General features: G+C 46.0%; 2 protein-coding genes across 2 annotated transcripts; both read left to right on the forward strand.

Moving 5' to 3' along the window:
- The first annotated feature begins 4,152 nt into the window (after positions 1-4,152).
- Positions 4,153-6,177, forward strand: LOC131008235 (uncharacterized). Its single transcript, XM_057935127.1, has 2 exons — positions 4,153-4,596; positions 4,678-6,177. The coding sequence occupies exons 1-2, from the start codon at positions 4,153-4,155 to the stop codon at positions 6,175-6,177; spliced, it is 1,944 nt and encodes a 647-aa protein (XP_057791110.1).
- Positions 6,178-6,195: 18 nt separating this feature from the next.
- Positions 6,196-9,297, forward strand: LOC131008236 (uncharacterized). The gene is made up of 4 exons (XM_057935128.1): positions 6,196-6,925; positions 7,142-8,145; positions 8,231-8,581; positions 8,623-9,297. Exons 1-4 carry the CDS (start codon positions 6,196-6,198, stop codon positions 9,295-9,297), a joined length of 2,760 nt encoding a protein of 919 aa, XP_057791111.1.
- The last annotated feature ends 2,856 nt before the right edge of the window (positions 9,298-12,153 follow it).

The raw sequence follows: 12,153 nt of genomic DNA on the forward strand, positions 1-12,153 counted from the left end.
AGCATGTTTTAGAATTCTGTGAGCATGTTTTACATGTTGCGTTCTAGAAGAGCATGTTTAGGATTATGTGTTTGAGCATGATCAAACCTTTTGAAAGTAAAAAGACTAAGCTGTATTAATAATTTTATAGATGATTAAAAATTATTTAAATTTTCACAAACGGTCTCAAGACAAAGTGTTTTTAGAATATGAGTAAACGTCCACACGAACGTGGCTTACTTCATATTTGATTTCACAAGTTTGTTAAGCTGAGATTTCTATTAAAAATATTTAAATCCATTTAAGTAGTGGGAGTTATGCGGTAAACGTCCACACGAACGTGACTTACTCGTATGATTTTCATAAGTACTTTAGAGGATGGATTTTAAATAAGATAACTAAGAAATTAAATTGAATGCGGCATGGTCCTGGTGAGTATGTCAAATTCGAGAATTTAATTTCAAAGTTAGATTGTGGTTATTACTTAATAATTTTTATTCTTAAAATTATGTAGACCTCCACATGCGGTCTCAAGACAAAGTGATTGAGAATATGAGTAAACGTCCACACGAACGTGGCTTACTTCATATTTGATTTCACAAGTTTGTTAAGTTGAGATTTCTATTAAAAATATTTAAATCCATTTAAGTAGTGGGAGTTATACGGTAAACTTCCACACGAACATGGCTTACTCGTGTAATTTTCATAAGTACTTTAGAGGATGGATTTTAAATAAGATAGCCAAGAGATTAAATTGAAAGCGGTATGGTCCGAGTGAGTGCTAATTTCGAGAATTTAATCATCAAGGTTAAATTGTGGTCGTTGCTTAAATATCATTTCAAGTACAATGTACAACTCCCCAACGGAGTCCCTTCTTGAATATGATATGGTCTAGTTAAGGTGCCAACTATTAATTTCCTTTGTCAAAAGGTTAAGTTGACATGGATGAAAATTAAATGACTAGGTAAATAGTCTGGTTGAGGGGTTCAGCTGTAAACGTCCACACGAACGTGGCTTACTCATGGAATTCCTTGAGCGGTTGGAGATTTCATTAATATTGTTTTATCAAAAGGTTACAATATTACTGTTACGAATTATGTGCTTCATGTTCTTACATGTTTATTTTGTTTACATTCAGATATGTCTATGTCTCCTTTCTTCTTTAATCTTGCACAAAGTTTTTTAACCGGTCCACATATATAAAATAGAAACGCAGTTTTGGTTTCTTATCTTTATCACAAACTAACACATTTTTTTTTGTGTTGCTTACTACTCCACGTTCTTATGGTCCGAACAATAGTTAACTGATGAGAAAAATGAATTACATAAAAGGTGGCATAAGACGAATAATGTGGCTATATGCTATATTATGAGTATAATGTCACAAACCTTGTAGCTCCAACATCAGGGCATGGACGATGCTATTAGCATCATGCTGAATCTCAAGAAAGTGTTCGGAGAGTCAGACTGAGCTGCTCATTTAAATTTGATAAGAATAATCTTGTTATTTTTATGAGTGAGCACAGCTCAGTGCACGAGCATGTCATGCAGATTTTGACGGACTTGACTTGCTCAGTGGGAGTGATGAGGAGTGATATGTGCAGAGTAGGGAAATGATGTAAATCAGAGGAACCGGCTCCACCAGCGGAATGAATATGGCAGAGGAAGTCACCTCCGCCAGAGAAGTCATCTTCGCCAGAGAAGTCACTTTCGCCAGAGAAGTCATCTTCGCCAGAGAAGTCACCTTCGCCAGAGAAGTCACTTTCGCCAGAGAAGTCGCCTTCGCCAGAGAAGTCACCTTCACCAGAGAAGTCACCTCCGCCAGAGAAGCAGCCTTCGCCAGAGGAACGGTCTTCATCAGCGGAATCGCCAGAAACGCGGGAGATTTCCCGCGTGAAGGCGAAATTACCATCATATCCCTCGAACACGCCAAGTGCATGCCTTAGCCTTGATTTTACTACTTTGCCCTCCTATGTAATCTATAAATAGGTCTTGAGCTCGTGCATTGTATTTACGTTATCTCTTATTTTTGAATATAGCAGCAAGTTTCTCTCGTGTTCTAGCATTCTTCCTTTGCTTTCTCCGATCAATTGCAACTAGGTATAATTTGTGTCGTTTATTACTGTTTAGATTAGGTGTTGGTTCCCTATTTCACCAACTGGCGCCGTCTGTGGGAAAGTAACTGAGTTGAGATGTGAGTTTATGGTCGCCGGCGCATGTAGATCTGAAATTCCAATCGGGTTTACGTGTGTCGGTATCGTTTGAGCCGATAATTCGGGCACCCAGATGATTTCGATCCATTAATTGCGCTTTTCGAGTTGACGTGCTTTTAATCTTCTGCGATCTATGTTTAGTTACGTTTTTTATGCATGGGGAAATGTGGTGAAGGTTCTAAATCATGAATCGGGGGGATTTGTGGTTATTTACCGATTGATCGGTCTAAATTGTAGGCGAATGCAGGATTTCTTCATAGAATTGGGGTTTTATTTACAGATCTGATGTTTATACCGGGGGATTGTGGGATAGTACTCTGTTTTTGGTGGTGCCGAGTTTTTGCTGTTGATTTGTGGGATTCACACCGATGAAAAGTTGTTTAGTACTCTGTTTCTGTCATGCTGGGGTTGCGCTATTGATTTGCGGCTGTTTTTCGCTTAAGGGTGTTAATTATCGATGTTTTACGTGTTTTTACGGCTAATTTTCGTCTTCTATCGGTGGATTATGGGGTGGTACTCTGTTTCTGTTATGATTGGGCTTGCGTTGTGGATTTGTGAGTGTTTTTCGTTTAAGGGTGATAATTATTGGTGTTCTCCACATTTTCTTTGGCTAATCTTCGTGTCATACCCTGTTTTAACGCGCTAGGCTAATAATCCAGCTGATTGCTGTGATAACTCTGTTGTTTTTGGGTGTTGTAGTTCTTTTAGCGCACGATCGTGGTAATTTTGGGTTATGATGTTCGTTTGTTTGCATAATATATATCATGCCTAACGTATTGCGCTAACAAGTTTCTTGGTGGTTACTCGGTTTATGTTTATCCTTGGGTCTCTTACTTTGGTTCTCTTGACACCCTGTTTCTTCTGCCGGATCTTAACACGAGTTCACGGGGAAAACTTCTGTTATTCGAGCTCTGTTGTTCCAATCTATGCCCTGGGTTTATTTCCCAGGGCATAGAGTTGTCTTGAGGGGAATTTTTTAACGGCCCCTGTGCCGGTGTTCGGGATTTCTTATATCGGGATTTCAATCAATAAAGGAGGATCTATTCATTTGTTGTCTAGATTTCTTCTCACTCTGTTTATGTGTAGGTACCATGGGATCTTCTGATGCTCACCGCACCTTGGAGAAGGAGTTCGACTCCGCTGCTCTTACCAATGAGGTGCCTACCTCATTGTTCAACAGCCTGCAGGGGAACACCACCTTCACTGTGCCACCAGGTTTTCCGGCTATCCCAGCCACTCCGCTAACAGGGTTAACGGGTACTTTCCAGAGATCTGCTCTGGTGACACTAGGATCAGACATGCCAGGATTGGTCCCCACATCTGGTGGTGGGCAACTCAACTTTGGGCTGACGGAACAGATGCTGGCGCTGCTTCATTACTCTGCCGTGCGTCAGGCACTGGGGACTCCCCTGTTGTCCACCGCCCTCGCTGTAACTCCCTTGGTAGGAGCGACCAATCTGCAGGGCATTGAGGCCCCACCCCCTGCAGCTCAGGAGGTAAACAATCCGGTAATCAACAAACAGGCTGCGGCAATTGGGGAACTACAGAAGTTACCCACCGAGAGGGCACAAGAGAGAAGGCCAGAGGGGAGCCGAGCTCGGCTCAATAGCATTGTCATGAAGGAGAGGGTGGACGAGTCTGATAGTCAGTCCATCTCCCCCGTGTTTGAGGAGGAGAGGCCGAGGGAGAAAGAGCGACTGAAGGACCAGGTGTCGCAATTGAAACACCAGCTGGAGGATCTGGAAGAATCACTGAGGGAGAAATCCCGGAGGGATGATAGAGGACAGAGGTCAGGGAAATCGAACAGAGCAGAGAAGTCGTATAGGGCAGAGAGGTCCCATCGTTCAGAGAAATCACGCTATGTGTAGAGAGGTTAGAGGAGCGGGAGCTGGAATATTCTACTGGCAAGCCAGGGCACAGGGTTCACAAGCGTCACGCCCATGACGCACCAAAGGAAAGAATGGAGCATGGTAGACATAAGGAGGATAAAAGGGCCAAAATGTCGAGGTTCCATCCCATCAACAACCGCAGTCCTTTCTCCGACGATATTCTGGCAGATACTCTACCCAGAAGCTACAAGCCTATTTCTCTGGATTACGATGGCACCACTGATCCAGAAGTCCACCTCAATCGGTTCGAGGGGTTGGTCACACTGCATATGTATACTGAGGGCATCAAGTGCCGCATCTTCTCCACTACTCTCACTGGACCAGCTCAGCTATGGTTCGGAACGCTTGCCCCCAATTCTATTTACTCCTTTGAGGATTTACAGACCCGCTTCTTATGTCAGTTCGCAAGCTCGCGAAGGGTGGGGAAGTCAGCTCTGTCGCTGATGGATATCAAACAGGACCAAAATGAAATACTGAGAGAATATAGTGCCAGATTTAACTTAGCCGCTCAGGAGGTGCCAGAGGCGGAATCACAAATCAAGAATTGTGCCTATGTCAGAGGGCTCAGGCCGGGGATCTTCTTTGACGAGCTACAGATTCGACCAGCAAAGGATTTTGACGATATTATGGCCAGGTTGCTAGGCTATTTACAGTTGGAGGATGCCAGGATGGCGAGAAAAGCGGAAAACGATAAACATAAGGCTAAAAGAGCTGAGGAAGCACCAGAAAGACAGCGACACCAGGACAGGGCACCGTTCAGAGGGTTGCCTCCGAGGGTACTGCCACCTCAGGGAGGAATGCCGCCCCATCAACAGCGTACTGTGAATGAGGTCACGCGATTTGCTGAGTACACGCCTTTGAACAAACCACAGGAGGAAATCTTCCATTTGATAAAAAACCAACCGTTCTTCCGGGCACCAGGGACTTACCGGGATGGGCCGCCGCAGGAGGGTCCCAACAATAAGTTGTGCGAGTATCACAATGTCTTTGGACATTATACCAAATTTTGTGGCCATCTTAAACACCAGTTGGAACTACTGGTTCGTCAGGGAAATCTTGATCAGTTCATCGACAGAGGAACCGAGGGCCAGAGGCGGAATGATCAGAGGGATCATAGGGACCAGAGGGATCAGCAGGATCAGAGGGATCAGAGAAATAACCAGGATCAGCGACAAGAACAAGGGAATAATAGGGATCGCAGACCTGATGACAACTGGGATAACCGCAGGGAGGGACTAGAAAGACAAGCACCTCCTTCCCCGTATAGGAGAGAAGTTCATATGATTTGCGGAGAAAACGGGACGCCCACGTCAAATAGGGCTAAGAAACAAGTTGTGAGAGCAGTAAAAACAGGATACTATCCTAAAAGGGTCATGGAGATTACAAGCGCGGCAGAAGAGCCGACGATCACCTTTGGGGCAGAGGATCTACGTACACTAATGTACCCGCACGTTGATGCACTGGTTATTATGGCAGACATTGCCGGATGTATCGTTCACCGTGTCTTCGTAGACTCGGGCAGCGCGATGAATATCTTATATTGGGAGTGCCTTCAAAACATGGGAATCGACGTTCATATTGAGCCAACGAATGCCCCTTTGTTTGGGTTCGGAGGAGAAATGGTCATGCCTTTGGGTTATGTGGAGTTACCGTTAAATCTCGGCACTACAGCTGCTAATAGCAAAACTAGGATGGTGAGGTTCTTGGTGGTTGATATGCCAAAGCCCTCCTACAATGTAATACTCGGTCAGCCTGCCCTGATGGCATTCAGGGCGGTGATCTCTATGTTTCACTTGAAAATGAAATTCCCCATCGAGGGGGGAGGAGTGGGAGAAGTTTGTGGTGATCAAACAACATCAAAAGCCTGCCACGTACAAATGCTTACACACTCAGCGGGGCAGAAAAGGGAAAGACTGACAGAGGGATCGGATATGCGGAAGAGGGGGAAAGTGGGCGAGGTACATGCCCCGACAGAGGAGCGTCAGGAATTGGCAGACTTATTGAAGGATAGGGATAGTACAGAGAAGACCACTCTGGTTTCTACAAGTGATGTTTGTAACACGATCGAGTTATTCCCAGGGAAGGAGGGCTTCTAGACCAAAATTGGGTCTTCCATGAGTGATCAAGTCAGAGACGAGCTCATCAATTGCTTGCGTCGAAATGCGGATGTGTTCGCATTTAGTACCGCCGATCTCAAGGGAATAGACAGAAGCTTGGCAGAGCATTGCCTCAACGTGGATCCTAAAGTTAAGCCAGTAAAACAGAGAACACGGAATTTTGGGGCCGAGAAGGACGCTGCAATCAGGGAGCAGGTCCAAGGGCTGTTGGAAGCAGGGCACATTGAGGAGGTGCAATATCCAGAATGGATCTCGAATGCTGTGATGGTACCAAAGAAAACAAATACTTGGAGGATGTGTGTGGACTTCAGAGACTTGAACGCTGCCTGCCCAAAGGATCACTATCCTCTGCCGAGGATTGACCAGCTGGTGGATGCCACTTCGGGATGCGCCTTACTATCTATGATGGACGCGTATCAGGGATACCATCAGATTAAAATGAACAGAGGAGACATTGCCAAAACAGCCTTCGCCGTCTGTTGTGGGGTTTACGGCTGGAGAAGTATGCCGTTTGGCTTGAAAAATGCGGGAGCCACGTATCAGCGGATGATGGAAAAAGTCTTCAAGGAACAGCTTTCCAAAAATATCTCAGTGTATGTGGATGACATGCTCATGCGGAGTATCAGGGCGAAGGACCATGTATCTGACTTGGAAGAGATCTTTACTGTTGTTAGAAAACACCGGCTCATGTTGAATCCAGCAAAATGCACTTTTGGGGTCACAACAGGCAAATTTTTGGGCTACAAGGTTACCCCTGCAGGGATCGAGGTCAACGCGAAGAAGGTCAAGGCCATCATGGAAATGACACCACCCAAAGGGATCAAGGAAGTGCAGACTCTGAACGGGCGCATCACTGCTCTGAGCAGGTTTAAATCACGGTCAGCAGAGCGGAGCATGCCGTTTTTCAAAATCTTAAGGAAGGGCACTAAATTTCTATGGACAGCGGAATGCCGAGCGGCATTTGAGGATCTCAAGGTATATCTAGCAAAGCTCCCGACTCCGACCAAGCCGGACCCGGGAGAAACGTTGTATCTATACATAGCAGTGGGGGAAGATGCAATCAGCTCTGTGCTTATCAGAGAGGAGGGAAGTCACCAGAAACCTATCTACTTCATCAGCCGAATCATCCAGGGTCCTGAATTGAATTACACAGAGATAGAGAAGGCTGCTCTAGCAGTCATGGTCACGGCAAGAAAGTTGAGGCCTTACTTTTTATCACATCGGGTAGTGGTGCGCACTGCCCTACCTTTTAGACAAGTGTTGGGGCGGCCGAATTTGTCGGGAAGAATGGTCAAATGGGCTGTGGAGTTGGGGGAATATGATGTGGAGTATGAGCCGAGAACGGCGATCAAAGCACAAGCTTTAGCAGATTTCATACAAGAAACAACTCGCCGTCCTTTGCCAGAGTTTTGGGTTGCTTTCGTGGACGGATCAGTAACGAAGGAGGGATGTGGAATTGGGGTGTACATCACCTCCCCAGGTTATGGGATATACCAGTTCGCCATCAAATTCGCGTGCCGGTTGTCCAACAATGAGGCTGAATATGAGGCTGTGGTCAGAGGGGCGCATATTCTGTCCGAACTCAAGGCCGAATGTGTCATCATCAAGACAGACTCCCAGTTAGTAGCTCAACAGTTGTTAGGGGCCTATAATGTCAAAGACCAGCGGATGAAGGCGTACCATTGCAAAATCAGCGAGATGAAAGAAAGGTTCACGGAATTTAAGATTGAGCAAATTTCCCGGGAGGAAAACACAAAAGCGGACTTATTGGCACGCATGGCCAGTGCAGTAGAGCAGACGTGGAGCGACGAGATTATTTTACTCTGTGATACCAGAGAGATGGGGACTTCACAAGTCTTCTCCGTAGAGATCAGAGACGACTGGCGGGCTCCAATTATACACTTCCTTAAGACAGGGGAGCGGTTGAACAGAGAAACTAATCAGAGGGCCTGATACGAAAATTATTGCTTGCTTAATGACCAACTCTACAAACGATCCTTTACTCAGCCTTTACTAAAATGCTTATCTCCAGAGGAAGCCTAACTTTGCTTTAAACGAAGTTCATGCAGGTTGCTGTGGTGGTCACACGGGATTCCGGGACCTTGTACGCAAAATCATTCGAGCAGGATTCTACTGGCCTAACATCAACAAAGACGCCAGAGAGTTCGTCCGCAAGTGTGAGGCTTGCCAGAGACACACCGGGAGAATCAACATTCCAGGGGAACCTATGGGCGTTATGTACGCTGCATGTCCATTCGACAAGTGGGGTATCGACATAGTCGGGAAGCTGCCCACGGCACCAGGGGGCAAATGCTTTCTGCTTGTAGCGGTGGACTACTTCTCTAAGTGGGTCGAGGCTGAGGCTGTGGGGAAAATCGATGAGGTGACTGTGGAGCGCTTCATTTGGCAGAATATATGCTGCAGATTTGGCGTGCCCAGGACATCGTGTCGGACAACGGAACCCAATTTACTGGGCAGAGGATTGCAGATTTCTGTGATCGGATGGACATCACCCAACGATTTATCTCGGTGGCTCATCCGCAAGCGAACGGACAAGTGGAGTTGGCCAACAGGACAATATGCGAAGGGATTAAGAAGAGGCTGAATCAAAGTAGAGGCAAATGGGTCGAGAAGTTAGACACTGTACTTTGGGCTTACCGCACTAGCCCAAAGACAGCCACTGGCGAAGCACCATTCACTCTGGTGTATGGATCTAATGCGGTGATACCAGCGGAGGCAAGGTTGGAGTCATATCGGATTACAACCTACAACACTGAGCACAATGCCGAACTCCGCCGAGCAGAGTTGGATTTGGTGGAAGCACAGAGGGATGAAGCCCGGATCCGAGCAGCAAAGTACAAGAGTATTATCAAGGCAGGATACGACAAGAGAGTCAGAGCAAGAAAATTATCCAAGGGCGACCTGGTCCTTAAGCGAGCTGATGCATTAAAGGCAGTGGGCAAGTTCGAAGCTAATTGGGAAGGCCCGTTCATCATCACAGAGGTCTTGGGTGGAGGAGCGTACATATTGTCGGATCCAGACGACAGAGCTCTCCCTACACCGTGGAATATCAACACTCTCAAAAAGTTCTATGTATAACTGCTACTCAGCAGAAATGATGAAATTGTAGACCGAATACTCTTTTTCCCCACAGGGGTTTTAACGAGGTTCGGGGCCATGATATCAATAAAATTGGATACGTGGTTCTAGGGAATTTCCCGGTTTTGTCTCGTGCATTTTTCATTATCGTTTTTTCACATTGCATATTTTACTTAACATGTTCATGCAGAGGCATTGCACATGTCACCAGAGGGGGGAGTAGGGTGTATACCCGTAATCCCTAATTTACAAATTCAAAATTGCTTCTAAGCAAATAAAGGGAAAGCAGAGGGATCATGCTGCCACCAGAGCAGAGGGATGCTATCGTAAGCCGTGAAAGTTGGTCATGCCATCCGGGCCTTCCATGCTCCGCGCAGAGGGATCACGCTGCCACCAGAGCAGAGGGATGCTATCGTAAGCCGCGAAAGTTGGTCGCGCCATCCGGGCCTTCCATGCTCCGCGCAGAGGGATGCTATCGTAAGCCGCGAAAGTTGGTCGCGCCATCCGGGCCTTCCATGCTCCGTGCAGAGGGTTACTACTTAATCGTAAGCCGCGAAAGTTGGTTGCGCCGGCCAGGCCCTCCATGCTCCGCGCAGAGGTTGCACTTAATCGTAAGCCACGAAAGTTGGTCGCACCCCCCGGGTCTTCCATGCTCCGTGCAGAGGTTGCATTTAACCGTAAGCCACGAAAGTTGGTTGCACCCCCGGTCTTCCATGCTCCGTGCAGGGTGTTCTTTTAATCGTAAGCCGCGAAAGTTGGTTGCACCCCCCGGGTCCTCCATGCTCCGCGCAGAGATTGCACTTTAACCGTAAGCCACGAAAGTTGGTTGCACTCCCCCAGTCTTCCATGCTCCGTGCATGGTGTTCTTTTAATCGTAAGCCGCGAAAGTTGGTTGCACCCCCCGGGTCCTCCATGCTCCGCGCAGAGGGTTACTACTTAATCGTAAGCCGCGAAAGTTGGTTGCGCCGGCTAGGCCCTCCATGCTCCGCGCAGAGGTTGCACTTAATCGTAAGCCACGAAAGTTGGTTGCACCCCCCGGGTCCTCCATGCTCCGTGCAGAGGTTGCACTTAACCATAAGCCACGAAAGTTGGTTGCACCCCCCGGGTCTTCCATGCTCCGTGCAGGGTGTTCTTTTAATCATAAGCCGCGAAAGTTGGTTGCACCCCCTGGGTCTTCCATGCTCCGCGCAGAGTGCTCAAAGCTTGGATGGGAAGCAGCAAATGAATGCTTGAATGGGAAGCAGCAACAAAATCCTCACCAGAGGAGTCAGCCGAAATCCTCGCCAGAGGAGTCACCAAAATCCTCGACAGAGGAGTCAGCAAAATCCTCGCCAAAGGAGTCAACCAAAATCCTCGCCAGAGGAGTCACCAAAATCCTCGACAGAGGAGTCAGCAAAACCCTCGCCAAAGGAGGCAGCGAAAATCCTCGCCAGAGGAGTCACCAAAATCCTCGACAGAGGAGTCAGCAAAACCCTCGCCAGAGTAGTCAGCCAAAATCCTCGCCAGAGGAGTCACCAAAATCCTCGACAGAGGAGTCAGCAAAACCCTCGCCAGAGGAGTCAGCCAAAATCCTCGCCAGAGGAGTCACCAAAATCCTCGACAGAGGAGTCAGCAAAACCCTCGCCAGAGGAGTCAGCCAAAATCCTCGCCAGAGGAGTCACCAAAATCCTTGCTAGAGGAATCAGCGGAACCCCCAAAGCAAAAATCAGAGAAACCCCAAAGGAGAAGATCAGAGAAACGTTTGAAGCTAGTACGGAGGGCTAAACTAAAGAAATGCCCAGCAGAGGAGTCACTCAAATTTCAACAAAGACAGAAATCAACATCAATACCAAAAATATATACCACAGTTGGAGATCCGGGAATGCAAACTCAACATCAGCGGGCAACAAAAATAACACGAAATACGAAGGAAAGTAGAAGCAGCACAGAAATCTAAAAGGCAAGACAAACGATGAAGTAATTCCATTCAAAAGAAAATGCCAAAGGGACAAGCTGTACATCGAACATCAGAGGTAAGTACCAAGTTTTTAGAAATTAAAAGGTTACAAGAATGTTTGCCGAGTCAAAAAGGAAATTAAAGCCATCAAGCGGGAGGGACGGAGGAATCTTGTGTTGGATTTGTATACTGAAAGCAAGAACTTTATGCTTGTATACAATGATTCCTATTTTCACTATACTTATCTCCTATCTGATTGTGTTCATGATTGCATATGTATGTTCTTTATCTCTATATAAGTAGATTATATGGTGTGTTGTAGATCACAGAAGACCATATAATTGGAATAACCTTAAGAGATATAATATGATCACAGCCGAAATAACTCTAGGACAAGTTATTGGTTTAGGCTGCAGTATAGATGGAAGTAGTTTGTCTTGGCTACTTGTCTATACTGGTACGTCATTACGTATTGATAGGACCACAGTTTGAGATGTATTCTTCTATCTGACTTAAGTGAAGAATCAAGATCTCGGTGACTTATAAATCTTAATACTAATAAGTATTCAGATATATATATATTAATTCGTATATCACTTTGACTTACTATGGGTGAAAGTTATATACTAACTCGAGTACTCTGTATCTTGGGTGATGGCGGTTGATATATGATATTTGATTATCTGTATTAGTACCCGTATCCGGTATAGGATAATGACATCCCCTTAAGGAGCTCAATAAGGTTTATTGCGCTAAACCCTGCAGGTTGATTAAGTTCAGGCGCAATAATAAAGTTTGAGTGGTACTGCTTAAGGAATTATTAAGAGATTAATTAATTTAAGCTGTCAGAGCTCTAATTAATTAATGGATGTCGGATATTTTAAATACGGAGATTTAATAAGTCTAAATACAAGTCCCGA

Source organism: Salvia miltiorrhiza, chromosome 2, assembly GCF_028751815.1.
Source record: "Salvia miltiorrhiza cultivar Shanhuang (shh) chromosome 2, IMPLAD_Smil_shh, whole genome shotgun sequence".
NCBI classification, from domain to species: Eukaryota; Viridiplantae; Streptophyta; class Magnoliopsida; order Lamiales; family Lamiaceae; genus Salvia; species Salvia miltiorrhiza.

Coding starts and splice junctions, on each gene's coding strand:
- LOC131008235 (XM_057935127.1), top strand. CDS start 4,153: ATGGAGCATGGTAGACATAAGGAGGATAAAAGGGCCAAAATGTCGAGG. Junction 4,597..4,677: donor TTAACTTAGCCGCTCAGGAG/GTGCCAGAGGCG, acceptor GACGAGCTACAG/ATTCGACCAGCAAAGGATTT.
- LOC131008236 (XM_057935128.1), top strand. CDS start 6,196: ATGAGTGATCAAGTCAGAGACGAGCTCATCAATTGCTTGCGTCGAAAT. Junction 8,146..8,230: donor ACAGAGAAACTAATCAGAGG/GCCTGATACGAA, acceptor GCTTATCTCCAG/AGGAAGCCTAACTTTGCTTT. Junction 8,582..8,622: donor CTGTGGGGAAAATCGATGAG/GTGACTGTGGAG, acceptor TATATGCTGCAG/ATTTGGCGTGCCCAGGACAT.